Here is a 17,088-nt window from a genome sequence, read left to right on the forward strand (position 1 = left end):
CTAGTTCGATGGGATAGATGCGTTCTACATAGTCACCAAATTTTGAATTGTTTAGTGAAAGAATATCATCTATATAGCGGAAAATAAAGTTAAAGGATATTGCTAACTTCTTATCTTTCTTCCTTAGAAGTTCCTGCATGAAGTCAGCCTTATAATAATAAAGAAACAAGTCGGCAAGTAGAGGTGCACAGTTTATTCCCATTGGAATGCCGACAGTCTGTTGAAAAACACGTCCTCCGAACGTAACAAATATGTTGTCAATCAAGAAAGCTAACATATATTCAACTACCGAAACTCGAATTTCTGCTTTGAATTAAGCAGTTTCGTTTTAATTATAAAAGACAGCTATACGATTTATGACTTTCGAACAGCGGTATACGAGTGTTGCCTTTATCTACTGTAGCAACAGTTATACACCAAGATGTATCCCTGCTCGTTGGTCGGATTGTTGTTTCTTTGAAACATTTCCCGTTTCCGATAAAGATTTCAGAAGAGAGTTTCACCAATGCTGTGTAGGTAACTATGCTACACCAAATGCGTTGAGCACTATAAAATAAGAGATTAACAGCAAATATAGTGTGCTTACTCAGAATCTTGCAAGTTCTTGTAAATAACCGTTTATTACAGAGATAAATAATGTAAATAGTGTATACTTCATTATCTTTAAGTATCAAGTAACGGATAACAAAAATCCTGTGTTCATATCAAACAGTTAACAAAAATGCAAATTTTGACAGAACAGATAACATACAGTGGTTTGAAGAAAGATAAAAAAGCAGAAACAAACATCTCTGGCACAAAAACAAACCCGTGTTTGTAGCTACTATCGAACCCCATTAGATAAAGATATCTTTAGAACAATTTACACTCTTTCTGAATAGACTTAATGTTTCAACAACCGCAAATATATGGTTAAGAGGGGAATTTAATCTTGGGCACTTTGATTGGTCATCTTAGGCAAACCTGATGCTGAAAACATCAACTTTTACTACGAAAATAATATCAAACCATAACTTACATTCAGCCACAGACAAACCAACACGTACATACAGAAGATTTATTAGAGCTAATGTACCTCATAAAATGATTTCATACAAAAGTGTATCGTCAGGTCGTAATTATTCCTATGGGCACTAATTGTACCCCTTTAATATCAGATCTATTTCTATATTGCTATGAATCTCAGTTTATAACCAAACTCAGTAAAGACCCATCATTGTTATATTTAGTTGATACATTCAACAATACCTACCATTATCTGGAAGATGTTTTTTTCGTTAAAAAATCCAAACTTCTCTAAATATACTTCTGAAACTGACCCAAAAGAACTTACTTCAACTAAATCTAAAATAAACAGCAGCAGTTGCCCTTTTCCATTTTTAGACATTTCAATTTCAAACAAGAAACTACATACTAAAATTTACGACAAAAGAGACGATTTTTCATTTACTATTGTTAATTTTTCAATTTTAGACGGCGATGTGCCTTTGGTTCCATCATACGGTGCATATATCCCTACTCGTTCGGTATGCCCGTGTGTTTTCTGGTGTCATAGATTTTTAAACGAACGTAATCAATGCATCACTGAGAAGTTATTGTGTCAGGGATTTCGATACCATAAATTACTTAAATCTTTCACTATTAAATAGGTCAACTTTATTTGTTGTATGGAAGAATTGTTAGCTGTAAATGTCTGCCTGGCATGGTTCGTCTGGCCTTGACCTCATTTTCATGGTTCATTGGCCTTTGTTTAGCTATCCATTTCAGTGTGTGCACTCTTGTTTATTGTTTTTATCCATAAATTCACACCCAACACTTGAAACTTGAGTTGTTAAAATTTGAATCAATATCTTAAATGCTTAAAAGTAATCGACATAGTTAAAATGCGGACCAACGTAAAGGATGTTGATCTATTACGCTATAAGCAATATTCATACTACCGCTTGTTCAACATAGGATAACTGGAGAAATTTATTTTACCAGAAATACTAAACCAAAAAAAGATTTGTATACCTGTCATTTTTAAAAGTTGGCTGATTATAGGATAATTTGTTTTGTTGATATTCAGTGGCGTAGTTGGGTCATTTTTATGTGTACGCCTGAACCTTGGCAAGGGATATTAGGGGTGCCAACCGCTCAATATTAAAGCACCTGCTGCAAAAATGTCACGCTGAAAGTGGGTTCGAAAGAGACGAAGCCCCGGAAAGCTATCGAGAATGAGATACCATAATGATTCCTGTCAGTAAAAAATAATTGATAGCAACATACTTTTGAATATAAATGGTTTATTTGTTTTGGTAAAATTTGAAATATGTTAACTTATTCATCGTGCAATCGAAAAAAGCACCTTTTAATGAAAACAAAAAAAATATATTTCTAAAAGGTGCCATATAAACAAGTTCTTGAACACCTATGCTTCTTCAAACAAACAGTGAATCAATTTACCACTCCTTTAAAAAAAATGAAGGTGGTACATTGTACCTATGAAGTACTTTGCAATGTCAATTGAATTTTTTGAATATTGTAATGTTGTACAACTAGAAATATTTACATGTAATCAATATAATTTTTAAATGTTCTGTATCATTTGTGTGAATAATAATGATAATTATTAAGTCTCTTTGTCTGCAAAAATTGTTGAAAAAGTACAATGTCTAGTGTTAAAATATAAAAAAAACTTTAAAAAACCTGGATTGCAACCACAACGAGTTTCATATTATACAATATTAATGTTATAAAACATCAACTGCTCGAATGATTTCAATTGACGCTAAAAATATCTCACAATAAATGAAATGTACATGTTTTGTCAAACCACAATCTGTCTATCATATTCAATCACAATGTCGAGAAAGGCGCTTCGGACGCAAGAAATTATTAAACGTGTTCTTTTCATTTTTTTTCTCGTCAACATCGTGTTATGTACATGTATATTCTGTGATCACTATAAAACAACAAATATTAGGTGCCAATTTACCGCCTTCGGCAAAATAGTGAATTATTTGTATAAATTTTTGTTTTAATGTTAATCAAGAAGAAAATTTTCAAGATTGTTGTACTATGCAAATCAACATCTACGCACCTGTGTGAGATGCTTGTGAAAACATTTTTCTTTCATTCAAATTAAGAGGAATGATCTTTTAAGATTTTTTTTTTTTAAAGAATATGTTATGAATTTGACCTACCGAATTAGACTATTAACCGGATTTGTAATCACATAAGCAACACGACGGGTGCCGCATGTGGAGCAGGATCTGCTTACCCTTCCGGAGCACCTGAGATCACCCCTAGTTTTTGGTGGGGTTCGTGTTGTTTATTCTTTAGTTTTCTATGTTGTGTCATGTGTACTATTGTTTTTCTGTTTGTCTTTTTCATTTTTAGCCATGGCGTTGTCAGTTTGTTTTAGATTTACGAGTTTGACTGTCCCTTTGGTGTCTTTCGTCCCTCTTTTACTTCAATTCGTAATTGATATAAAAAAAAAAAACTGCATTAAGACTGCCAATGTCAAAATATTATATCAGATCATATAAATTTCTATTATGCTGGAGCCGGCAAAGAGGACAAAGAGCGCCAACTCCGGTAAAATAAGCACTGCCGAATATTAAAAAAACTTGCTTCGGAATCGGTTTTTACTTTTTCCGGAATTGGTTTAAATATTGTAATATTTATGTGAGTTCGTGGTCTAGTGGTTAAGACCGATGGCTACAGTGCTGAAGGTCCCGAGTTCGATTCTCACTCGGGGTGCTAAAAATATCAGTACATCTGAAGGGTAATTTTCACCCTCTCACACACATCTCTGGTACCCAGACCGGAGTTTAAACTAGCTTGGGTACTTTGGGGGCCTCGGTTGCTCAAAGTCCCCTACTTTGACCTGGAGATCAATCGTCTGATATCTCTCTGGTTTGTCTGTTTCCACCGAGTGGCCCGGTGGTTCTCTCCGAGTACTTCGGCTTCCTCCACCATAATAACAGACTTCCCGGTGTCCTAGCACTCCCTTTGTGTTGGGTGGGGATTGAATTGTCCTTTAAAAATAATTGTCGTATAAACATACGTTAGTGACACATCTCCATTAATCCCGATAGGGAGTGTACATGGATGCCACTGTACCCTCGCAGCTTTCGAGGGGTTCTTCGGATATCGGAGGCATTTACCAGTACATACAATATCCTTTCACTTTCCGGTTTTGAAAAAAAATCTGCTGCTTCCAAGATGATATTGAGATTACATTGATTATCATTATGCAGATCCTTTGAAATGGATAGTACCTGCCTGAATCAGGGTATTGAGTTGTCAATAGTTTACTTACATACATCAGTCATTGTCAGTTCATTATAATCCTGTTTATTACACTTACACTAACAGCCATGACAGTCTAATTTTTTTAAAACTTTTTTTATGTAATGAACAGATGAAATGTCCATGCGTAGACCATAAATGCGACAAGGTTAAACATGTTTATGAGATCTCAACCTTCCCCTTTAACCTCTAGCCAATGCAGAAAAGTTAACGCATAACAATACACACATGAAAATTCAGTCTGATGTCAGAAGATGTAACTAAAGAAAATAAACAAAATGACAAGTATACATAGATACCATCAGACTACTAGAGGTTAACTGACCTGCCAGCTTCAAACTTCTGTTTAGAATGTTAAGGCTTTTATCAAGTTGTAAGCGGTATCTCAAATGACCCAATATAACACTGTTATTATCCGAATAACACTTGTAACAGAGATGGGGTTGATTGCTTTAAAATGTACAGTAAAAGATTAAATTACTTTGCTAATAAAATGTAATTGATTACATTACAATTACACCCTATTTTATATGTAATCGATTACGGTGCAGTCCGTTGTATCCGCGCACCTACAAATGTAAGACATATGATTTCACTTCATTCAACTGATATAACCAATAATTGGATAATATTGGGTTAACACATTCATAACATACTTTTATTTCATAAAATCTTCTGTTTGTATGCTTTCACTCTCAAGATTTTGTGTAATGTGTTTCCAAAATTAGGGAAACCCCTGTTCTGAGAGTTCCTCCAATGTCCGGTGATTTCGCGCATGCCTTCCAAAACTAGCTTATTATGAATAATGGAAAGATTTTTTACTACGAAATAAAGCTGAATTTGAACCAAGCACACTGCCAAGGATGCAGAGCAAAAAATATTTCAATCTGATTTAAATTTGACTAAAATAAAACAAATTTTATCTGATGATGTAATTTTTTTAATGGAAATTGGCCCAATATTGTAAATCACGGGATTACAGTTATTATTGAACTCTTGAACTTATCAATTTTATTCTTATTCATCCCTTCGGAAGGCTAAAACAATAACAAGAACGATTTTATTAGTGCTACTGTTTTGATATGACGAAATCAGCTAATGCGCGGTATCAACGGCCGCGCGGACACCGGGTACTCCACTGTACATTACATTTGTACATGTAGATTACTTTTCAAAGTCATCATGATTACTTCAGATAACTGATGATTACATTGTATATTACCAGGGGCGTAGCTAGAAAGAAACGATGTGGAAGCAACTATTTTTGGAACCCTATTATGCAGAAAAATGGGTTTTTTATATGTTTTATTAACCGGATTTTTGTGACAAAAATGTGGGTTATTAAATTGGGGATGCTCGGCCAGCGGGCGGCAGGGCGGGCGGTCGGTCGGGCGGCAATCAAATGTTGTCCATGCATTAAAATTTTAATATGTTGTTACTGACAACTAAATGAAGGTCAAGTTCAATAATGGCCATTTTGACTTTTACTGTTCAGGAGTAATTGTTCTTGAAAGATTGAAAAATGGCGTTTCCAGTCGTGTCCGTGCATTTACGCATGAACAGTTCTACCAAAGCTTTCCAAATTTTAATATGTTGTTACTGGTGACAAAATGGAGGTCAAGTTCAATAATGACGATTTTGACTTTTACCGTTCAGGAGTTATGGTTCTAGAAAGATTGAAAAATGGCTTTTCCAGTCGTGTCCGTGCATTTACGCATGAACTGTTCTACCAAAGCTTCCCAAATTTTAATATGTTGTTACTGGTGACAAAATGGAGGTCAAGTTCAATAATGACGATTTTGACTTTTACCGTTCAGGAGTTATGGTTCTTGAAAGATTGAAAAATGGTGTTTCCAGTCGTGTCCGTGCATTTTCTCATGAACCATTCAACCAAAGCTTTTCAAATTTTAATATGTTGTTACTGATGACAAAATAGAGGTCAAGTTCAATAATGACGATTTTGACTTTTACCGTTCAGGAGTTATGGTTCTTGAAAGATCGTAAAAAGGTGTTTCCATTCACGTTGTTGCATTTACTCACAAACCATTCAATCTAAGCTTTTCAAATTTTAATATGTTGATACTGATGACAAAATAGAGGTCAAATTTGATATTGACAATTTTCACTTTCACCAATCATCAGTAATGGTTCTTGTGATATTGCCAGGACACAAATAAATGCTAATAAATCCGGTTTGCTGTCGTTGTGACAGCCTCTTGTTCAGTCATAGGAAGGTTAAAAGAGGAGATATAAATATAGATACAAATTTATGAATGTAAAACTATTAATAAATCTTCTGAATATACAAATGTAGTAATACATAAACAACACATATTTGTTATACAGAATTTACTCAAAATTGTCCAAAATCTGCTCTTCGGTTCTGGGCAGTATAATGCTATGTAACTTTCGTTGTTCATTGTTTATCGTAAATTTGTTTATAATTACATACGTACATGTAGTACCGTGACTGGTAGATCTCAGGGCCATCATGGCATGGTAGTACTCGCAAGATGTTATAAACCAACGTATGTGTTCGGCATCGTGCGACCTCCCAATTTATTTCGTCAAAATTACATGCCAGGTCAGTTTCGTATATCTTTGACAATATTGGGATTTGTTCGTTTGTGATATTTCCTACAACACTATGAAGCAGATACAGCGCAAAGAAGTGATTTTCTGATTACTTGACGCGACACCACTCTCCAATTGCCTTATCATATGGTCTATGAACGCAAAAAATAATGAGACTTTCCAATACTGTTTTGGCATGGTTGCAGGATGGTTGACTCCAGTAGTCTGTCAACCACATCGCCTCGACAAATTTTCAACGATATTGAAAGGATCTGATAATTCTAATGCCGATTGGTACATCTCATTCCAAACTGATGAAATGTACACTGTAAAATGTGCTCCAAAACTACATATCTTAGACTGAGTATTACAAATTCAAATCTTGTGAAAGATACAAGTAACCTTCCTATTTTGTCATAATCTCAAAAAAATTATATTTTGAAACCATTGATTTAATAATATTCTATCAATTAAACCAGTGACAACATAGGTGTTTCCTTTAACATTCAATTTATAAATTTTTATTTTGCAATTTCTTTTTTGCATGCCAAATGAATGTGCACGCGGAGCTACAATCTTTTTTCTGTATGAACATCTTCATCAACACTTGTTACTAGGTTGTCAAAATCATATCTGGGATAGACGGAAAAGACACCAACAGTCTCATTTCCGATTGACCAACTCATCTCTCTCTCTTCTGGTTTTTTTTTTGTGAAAACGAGGTGGATGCAAGTACTGTCATGCCTCCGGGTAGCTACACCCCTGATTGCAATATCAAAAGTTTTTTTTATAACTTCATCCTCACAAAAAGCTAGTTTTGGTGATTTTTTGCACTCATACCTCATCTTCTTATATATAAATATCTATTCTCCTGTAATTTACCTGTAAAAAAAATCGACACAAATAAAAGAAAAAAATTAGCACAAATGTACTGCACATCGGAGCAAATGCAAAATGCCGGTCAAAATTTTTAATTATTTTAATTACGTTTTCATTCAATATTGAGTTAATCATTAAGAAAATGAATTGGTAATTGCATTGCTTTGATGTATTTGTTAACTTTTCAAAACCTTTCTGAAAATTAATTATTAAACAATTCTTTGTCGTTATAGTACAATATTTAATTATGTTAATACTAGTTTATTTTCATAGCTTTTCCCTTAGCTTTAGAATATACAATCTTTGTTTTATTCTTCCCATTGAGGAACTCAATGGTCGTCATGTTGAATGAACACACCAATTTTTATAATGATCTTTATTAACTTACCTGCTTTTTGTAAATCATTATTATGTTATTTATAATATTCTAATATTTAATAATCAATGTTTAAAAGTCATCAACATGTGTCAATATTAAAATTTGAAGTGTTATTCGGTCATTACAAGTGTTATTCCCATAATAACAGTGTTATTCAGTCATTCCTGTTACCCAGTTGTAAGTTCAAAATTTTTGATTTTGGTGGGGTTCATGTTTCTAAGACTTATTTTCTTTGTTTAATGAAATGTTGGTTGTCTGATTGTTTATTTTCCTGTTTTTATGTCCCACCTATGATAGTAGAGGGGCATTATGTTTTCTGGTCTGTGGGTCCATTCCTTCGTCTGAGCGTCCGTTCCTTCGTCTGTGCGTCCGTTCGCTTCAGGTTCAAGTTTTTGGTCAAGGTAGTTTTTGAAGAAGTTGAAGTCCAATCAACTTGAAACTTAGTACACATGTTCCCCATGTTATGATCTTTCTAATTGTAATGCCAAATTATAGTTTTGACCCAAATTTCATGGTCCACTGAACATAGAAAATGATAGTGCGAAGTTCAGGTTAAAGTTTTTGGTTAAGGTAGTTTTTGATGAAGTTAAAGTTACATCAACTTGAAACTTAGTAGTTCCCTATGATATGATTTTTCTAATTTTAATTCCAAATTAAAGTTTTGACCCCAATTTTCACGGTCCACTGAACATATAAAATGATAGTGTGAGTGGGGCATCCGTGTACTATGGACACATTCTAGTTTATGACCCTGCTTTAACAGAGGGGGCATTAAGTTATACTCTTGTCTGTCTGTTTGTCAGTATGTATGATCATCATTGTCCTAAAATTCACCAACTTCAACCAAATACTATGAAACATTAACACAATGCATCTTGCCACAAAACACAAATCAAGTTTGATTTTTGGCGGCATCACTTCAACAGTTCTAGATTAAATTGAGTAATGCCACTTTCATGACTTTACAAATCATGGAAAAAAAATGGTAAAGTTTTCGTTCTGTTCTCCAACTTTACTTTGTCTCATGATCAACTTAAAGTTGCACAACTTATATATATACACAATTCTTACTTGCACAAAACACAGATCAAGTTTGAATTTTGGGGATGTCACCTGAACCTAGAATAATTAATGCCCTTTACAAATTGAAGAATTGCTGAATTTTTCATTTTCTTCTCTTACTGCCTCAATTAGATATTACAAAACTTATACACAATTACTTATTACCAGAGAACTTAGATCAAGTACAAAGGAGTAGGGGCATTAAGCATGTTAAGGCCTGGTTTTGGCCCACGAAAATAAAATGCTTGATAACTTTTTCAAATTGGTACATTATGTTTAGAAATGCATAGGGTCAAGAAATATAAATAAAAAACATTCAGGTTCTTATGTGATGACATCACAATTACTCATAATATGAACTGTTTTCACAAAAACGATGAAAAATACAGAATTTATGATGTTTTTTATCATTATTTCTGATGTGGAAACATTGTGCACAGCCAAGAAACATCAAAATAATTTGACAGAAGCTTTATTATAACTTATGACAAAATCTCACCAAATATAAAGTTGTTTCTTGGGTGCGCACATACTTTTTCAATCTAAAATATACTTAAAAAATTGATGAAAAACAAGGAAAATCACGAAATTTTACAAAATATGCAAATAAAGTCATGATTTGTTACCATGTTACCTTGTTCAATGTTCAAAATTGTTTTGTTTTTCTGAATACCTTTTACCTAAAGATACTTTTCAGTAATTTTAAAATATGTATGATAACTTTTAAATTTGCAGTAATTTTTGGGCCAAATAAGGGCCTTATTGCCCCTACTCCTTTGGTTAGCATCACTTTTATTATCCTTCAGTGCATGTACATGTGCAGTGTTACATGTATTTTTACTTATAATGTTATCCATTTATTTTATAGATGAAACAAAACAACCAGTACGAAATATTGAACAAGCCAGTGTGACACCATTGTTTGCTTCAAAGAAAGAAAACCATCAAGGACAACAATTACAAGTGCTTACTAAAGGAAGTGGTTACAATAGACATGAACTAGTGTCTTTTGAGACTGAAGAGGACATATGGAAAGCTGCTAGTAAAATGGTAGGAAATAAACATGATAAAGGCACATTGAAGACCCATTGTGGCCTTTGGCTGTTGTCTGCTCTATGGTCGCATTGTTGTCTTTTTAACACATTCCCCATTTCCATTCTCGATTTTATTACATAATTGATGTTTTTTCTTTTCCTCACAGACTTATCAATGATCTCTTTTTTGCCTTGAGTCCAATGATGCAACTATTAAACTACAATATTCCTACCCTCAAAGACCAGACCAAAAATAGAATTTGAATTGTTTGATGTTGTCTAAGTTTCCTATGCACATAAAAAGCAGCCTACCCCTAAAATATTAATGACACAAATCCCATCAAATTTTATTTGTTTAAAAGACTTTTACCAAGTCTTACACTGTTTTCTTGTCTAAAATATGAAACTTAGGCTTCTGACAAAAATAAAAAGTCCCATACAAGGTTGTACCAACATACTCAATCCTGCAGTGCAGGGGTAGGCAACATCAACCAGATTTCTTTAGTTTTATAATTTTGAATGCAGATGTTTTTTACACCTCAATATTTCATTATACCATAAAAAGAGACCAAAAGTCTCCTAGTTTATTAACATGATCAATAAGGTGTATAATATGAATCAAGTAATCCACACACACACACATGCATATTTTTTTACTGTCTTTTTTCCTATCCTTCCTTTTTATCTCACCTGGAAAAAAGAACCATATGAGCATTTCCCATATATTAGGGTCCCTGGTCCTTGTCTTCATTGTGATTGGTCATCATCAACTTTTACAAAAACTTCTCCTCTGAAACAACTGGGCCAAATTTAACAAAACTTGGCCAGAATCACAAATTGGGTATCTAGTTTATAAAATATGTCCGATGACCTCCCTTGCCAGATACTAAAAAAATGTAAGATGGCTGACATGGCTTAATATAGAACAAATGAATTGTTTTTTAATATTTCTCTTGAGTTACAGATGTTTAAAGAAATTAGGTAATGTTTAATAATTGATTTGATGCTTGCATACCATTGTACATGTATTTTATAAAAAGACAATCTAAGTTGGACTAATTTTTGTTTTTATCCTTTTTGTAATATTTGCCACTGGATTAAACAAAAATCCATCATCATAATTAACTACATTTGTTTATTTATCTTTAACAGTGTAAGAGATTGCAGGATTTGGGGAGAGAAACAGTCATTATGTCGGTAAACAAACAAAGGGAGACAACAAGATGTGAAGCATCAATTGGTGGACAGAATTTCTTGGACAAAAATCCTAAATGTTTACAAAAATTCAAGGATTTCTGTAGTAAGTTGGTAAATAAAGGTTCCACTATATTCAAAATATAGGACACTTCATAGACATCTAAACGTTGCCAGTATTTTTCAATCTTAAATGAATAAAATCCTAAACTATGGGAACATATGTTCATTTAAACATACTCCCAAGTCAGGAGCCTCTGTTAGTCTTGTATTATTTTAATTTTAGTTTCTTATGTACAATTTGGAAATCAGTATGGCGTTCATTATCGCTGAACTAGAATATATTTGTTTATGGGCCAGCTGAAGGACTCCGGGTGTGGGATTTTCATGCTGCATTGAAGACCTGTTGGTGACCTTCTGCTGTTGTTTTTTCTATGGTCGGGTTGTTGTCTCTTTGACACATTTTCCATTTCCATTCTCAATTTTAACATACATGTATAAGCACTGTGTAAATTGTAAATAAACTTGAAATTGTTATGTTGTGGCCAAACTGGTTCTAAAAAATGTGAAGGCCTGCGAGAGGACATAATTTGCTTGAAATTGGTATGGACAAGTATTGTTATATCTAATGCAGGGCAACCTCATGTTGATCTTTCAGAAATTGTATTGATTTTTTAGTTTAAATTAAATCATGTATCTAGGTCACCAAATATAGAAGATACAATACAGAAATTGGACAAATATGCCATCAAAACATATGTATGTGTATTGTTAATAAAGATCATGTACATAATACATGTAATACATGTTCTAATAAGTGTTGGAATATATATTTTATATAAACAATGTATGATTTTAGTGGCTTCAGACAATGAAATATCACCTAACAAGACTGATGGACCAGTAATGTTTATCAAAACAAAAGATTGTGATGGGGAGGATTCTAATGTGTCTAATGGGAGTTCTCACAGAGACAATCATTCTGGTAGTACAACTGAAATAGATGAGGAACATAATGTGGACTTCAAAAGTAGGTTCACTCATTGTTGCATGCAATTTACAATTTATACAATTTTCAATTCATAATTCACACTTCATTTTTAAAAATTTATAATTCACAAATTGTGATTCACAATTTGAAATTTATAATGCACAAATAACAATACACAATTCACAATCCATAATTCACAATTTACAATTTTCAGTTGATCACTTCAAGGATCATTGTAACAGATAAAATATTCAGTACTTTTAAAACTATAAGCATGATAAGACGTAGTCATTTCACATGTATGTGAAAATGTTTGAACTTTTTCTATTTAGATTAGTGGCTTATTAAGAACACATCAATTTGTCTCCTTTATTATTAAATGTAAAGTTTTAATGAAGTATTGATGAAGTTATCCTGTTACAAAAACAGATAAATCCTTCTAAATCTGTCTTTCTTTCATTAAGTTTGAATTATTATTCCTTCCTTCTGGGCTACTGTGAGCTATATATTGCTAACAAAATTTGATAGTCATTGAAAGATTGATTGATAATTTCTGTATGGCGGCATCAGCACAAAAAGGCTATAACAATTCAAACATTACAACATAGTATTCTTTTCAAACAAGATGTGAAGAGACACATCCAAGTTCATTTTGTTATATAAAGAAGTTAACTCCCAAAGATTCTTCTGTCTGACACATTTATTTTTGGTATTTACAGGTAAAAAAAATGATCTTGTTGATGGGGTACTGAATATAGTGAAAACAAAACTACAGAAATTTAATACCAACAAACAGACAAATAGAAAGAAATGTTATGCTTGCGACATATGTAACAAAGAATTTAGTAAGTTAAGTAATGTGAAGAGACATAAGAAAGTGCATGAGTCTTACAGTTGTGTAACATGTAATGCTGGCTTCACAGAACTTGACAAATTACAAAAACACCTTCTAGAACATAAAGACGATGATTCGTCAGAAATTGGTTCATCTAAAAATACCACAGATGAAAGTCAGAGGCTTAAACATAAACTAACACAGCAAAAATCTTATTCTTGTAGTATATGTCGAAAAAATTTCAAGAATAGTACATCAATAAGAATCCATGAGAACCGACACAAAGGGATAAAACCTTATAAGTGTAGAGAATGTGATAAATCCTTTAGCTCGTCTGGTAATCTAAGTGCTCATAGAAAAATCCACTCCAATGACAAAGCTTATATGTGTACCGTGTGTGGTAAACAGTACAACCAACACAGTGAATTTCTTATTCATGAACGGAATCACCGAAATGAGCGACCTTTCGCTTGTAAGTATTGTGATAAAACGTTTAGTCGATCTGGATGTTTACATAATCATGAGAGAATACACACCGGTGTCAAGCCATATTTGTGTGGAACTTGTGGTAAAGCATTCAGTCGAAGTGACCGTTTGCATATACACGAACGCTGTCATAGCGGTGAAAAACCATTCATGTGCAATGTATGTGGTAAAGTATACAGTGATATGAGTAATTTAAGGTCACACAAGAAAACACACGATGGACAACTACACTACTGCAAGTTATGTGGGAAGGGTTTTGTATACAAAACTGGTTTGAATAGACATGAAAGGGAAAAACATGATGTGAAGATGGATGATGAACAGATCAATGACGCGGAAGATTTTGAAACAGAAATGATTGAAAGTATAAAGGAAATGTATGAGAATCAAAATTTTGAAAAAGGGGACACAAATGAAAATGAGAAAGTTGAAGAATTGATTAGAGAGGAAAACCTTACTAAAGGGCTGCTAATGAAAGGAAATGTAAAAAGTGATGAATTATCGGAAAAAGGAAATTTGGAAAAAGTGGACACCACCATTAAAATATTTGAGGAAATTGGTGGAGGAAAAAATTTTACACAAGTGCCACTAATTATTCATAATGAACAAATTAACATGATTAATGAAAAAAGAAATTCAGAAAAACTGGACATGAGGACTTTCAAATGCAATGACAAAATAAATGAAATTTCAAAACAAGCAAAGTTAGAAAAAATGAATATAATGAAGAAAAGTGAACAAATCAATAAAATTGCAGATTCAGCAAATTTGGAAAAAAATCGTACTGGGAAAATAAATAAACAGATTAACCAATTAAATAAAAGAGCAGCTTTTGAAAAAGATAATATTATGGAAAGAAATGAGACCATGGAGGCTGTTAACGAAGTCATGAATTTTGAAAATCCTGACGAAAGGAGAAATTTTTATCATCATCTTTATGGCAGTCTTTTAGCTGGGACAAATGCTATGCATAATACTTGCACAATGAATAGATAATACCATGCTTAAATATGTACTCGCATCCAGATATATGCTCTAATGTTTGAATTATTGAATGTATTTATCTTAAAAGATTTTTATTCTAATAGTGCTTGACAAATATATACTTTATCATGTTTATTAAACATGTTAAATATAAGAAAAAATAGAAATAAGGAAGTGTTGTTTATATAAATATATAAATGGGTTTTAGTAAACTTAAGTTCAGTTCAACTATTTTTATACTCTTATTTCATGTATTTGGTTAATGTTTTACTGCCATTTCACGTAACTAATAGACCTGCAACGTCATCACTTGCAGACATCTATATGTATATCATTGACTCCAAGTAAAGTATAAGGAACATTGAAGATGAGTTTATAGCTATTACTTCGTTTTATTATCTACACGTTCAAAACACTTACTTTACAATGCTTTAGACACAGTTAAATCAGAAAATTGGAAAAAAATATCTCGTTTTTATGTCCACACATGCATGACATCTGATTGTATTTTCAAAACATTTGGTTAAATGAGATTGAAGAAGGTTCTATTCTTTAATTTATTAACCAGTGTTACACAATTGTTACTGATAGTGATACATGTACATATTTATCTGGTTTTGTAATTGGGACAATCTTAATTTGCTTGATATAAAACAGCTGTTTATTCTACAGTATGGTGAAAATAATAATTATTAAAAATGTTATATTTATCTTCAAAAACATTTTGAACTTACAATATAAAGTTTTTGAATGTTACGTTAGAATTTTATGTGAATTGTTTGTGGGGTGAACATCATGAACATGGTAAACACGGTTTACAGAAGCCACTATGTCCTTCTTTAAAATAAGTAGATGTGGTATGATTGCCAATGATACAAATCTCCACAAGCATGACAAGACATGGGAGAGTTCAAATAAAGTCAACATTTTTAAAGTCAATATTTCTGGTATGTTCCAATCTGTCCATTACTTTTGACAACGAATTTATATTACATTTTCCCAAATTAACCCTTGGAAAAAATATGTAAATAAATTTTTATTTCTTCAAATTTTATTTTTATGTATTATTTATATTTTTATAAATAATATTCTTTACACCAGAAATGTTATTTATAAACAAGCATAAAAACTTAAGTTATGACTAGTATATTAAATCACTTGGGGACACGCAAGACAGAGATGTATATTATATAATATACACCTGATAGTTCAAAATGGAAAGTTATAAGTTATCGGCCGTGTACATCATTGATTAATACCTACAGAAGTGAAATGATGCATGAACTTGCAAGCCCAACAGGAAATCGCTTGAATACCTGGACGTGTCACCTCACACCCCTCACAAAATCTTTGGGAGTAATACCTTTAGCCATGAAGGGGATCAGATGAGGGATGATCGGAATTTATTTAAATAAAGTTTATTACTTTAAAGAATTACCGGTATGAACAAATTACATTTTCGAAAACAATTCTCACAGAGCACTTATTTATGATTTGAATATTGACTTTTTAATTAATTTCAATATTAACAGTTTAAAAATAACAGACTATGGTTATTTAAAAAAACCAAACATTTTCCGTATAAAGTTAGTTAGTCAGATAAAACAACTGTACTATTTACAAGATATCGACACGCAATTACGACTACATCGGTTACTGTAGTTTTGGTCCTTTGTGGGTTATAGACATATCGCAATTTTTAATTGTAGAAGATGACAAAATGGTGGAACGCAGAGAATTGATACTCAAAATTTAAAATCGATAGTGATCTCTTATCTAGTGGAATAAAACTTTAATATCTATAAATTTGAGATTTTTTATACAGAATGGACATTATATCATTTTTTAATTTTTTGGCGAAGTTTCCCTTTAATGGAGGTGTACTGTCTGTTCATGTTACTCATAAGTGAAATGTCAAAAAGTAAAAAATTTGGTTTATATGTTGGTATCAAATAAAATATTTAAGACTTGTGATCACTGTAGAACCATTAAAATATATTGATGCAAAAAAATATTGCCTCCTTTAAAACATTAAATCATAGATGGACAACAGACTAGTACCATTTAAAAATGTTTTCAGTGATAAGTTGTGCTCAAATTCAAGGTAAATGGTTATTTGAATAATATAATCATTGATGTGGGTTTTTTTTTTCAAGCCTGCAACGTTTAAAAGCTCGACATCTGGCTACAGCAGTTTCTAAAATAGCTAATTTATTAAAATCTTTATAATTAAGAACGTAAATACTGGGATGCTTCATACTTTGTTTATAGATGCATCATGTTATGAAGTTTTTGTCTTGTCACATGTCCAATGTCCTTGACCTCATTTTCATGGTTCAGTGACTACCTGAAACAATAGTTAAGATTGTTTGTA

At 32.4% G+C, this 17,088-nt stretch overlaps 1 protein-coding gene across 1 annotated transcript; it reads left to right on the forward strand.

Annotated features, from left to right (window-relative positions):
- The first annotated feature begins 4,167 nt into the window (after window positions 1–4,167).
- LOC134686835 (zinc finger protein 568-like) lies at window positions 4,168–15,080 on the forward strand. Its single transcript, XM_063546640.1, has 5 exons — window positions 4,168–4,279; window positions 10,059–10,240; window positions 11,377–11,524; window positions 12,278–12,448; window positions 13,129–15,080. Exons 1-5 carry the CDS (start codon window positions 4,255–4,257, stop codon window positions 14,724–14,726), a joined length of 2,124 nt encoding a protein of 707 aa, XP_063402710.1. The 5' UTR covers window positions 4,168–4,254; the 3' UTR covers window positions 14,727–15,080.
- Window positions 15,081–17,088: the final 2,008 nt, after the last annotated feature.

Source organism: Mytilus trossulus, chromosome 10 (genome assembly GCF_036588685.1).
Source record: "Mytilus trossulus isolate FHL-02 chromosome 10, PNRI_Mtr1.1.1.hap1, whole genome shotgun sequence".
Taxonomy (NCBI): domain Eukaryota; kingdom Metazoa; phylum Mollusca; class Bivalvia; order Mytilida; family Mytilidae; genus Mytilus; species Mytilus trossulus.

What these genes read in the sequence shown, in the direction of transcription:
- LOC134686835 (XM_063546640.1), top strand. Translation starts at nt 4,255, where the DNA reads ATGGATAGTACCTGCCTGAATCAGG. An exon ending in TAGTACCTGCCTGAATCAGG is followed by an intron (nt 4,280 to 10,058) that starts GTATTGAGTTGT and finishes TTTATTTTATAG; the next exon opens with ATGAAACAAAACAACCAGTA. An exon ending in AAAATTCAAGGATTTCTGTA is followed by an intron (nt 11,525 to 12,277) that starts GTAAGTTGGTAA and finishes GTATGATTTTAG; the next exon opens with TGGCTTCAGACAATGAAATA.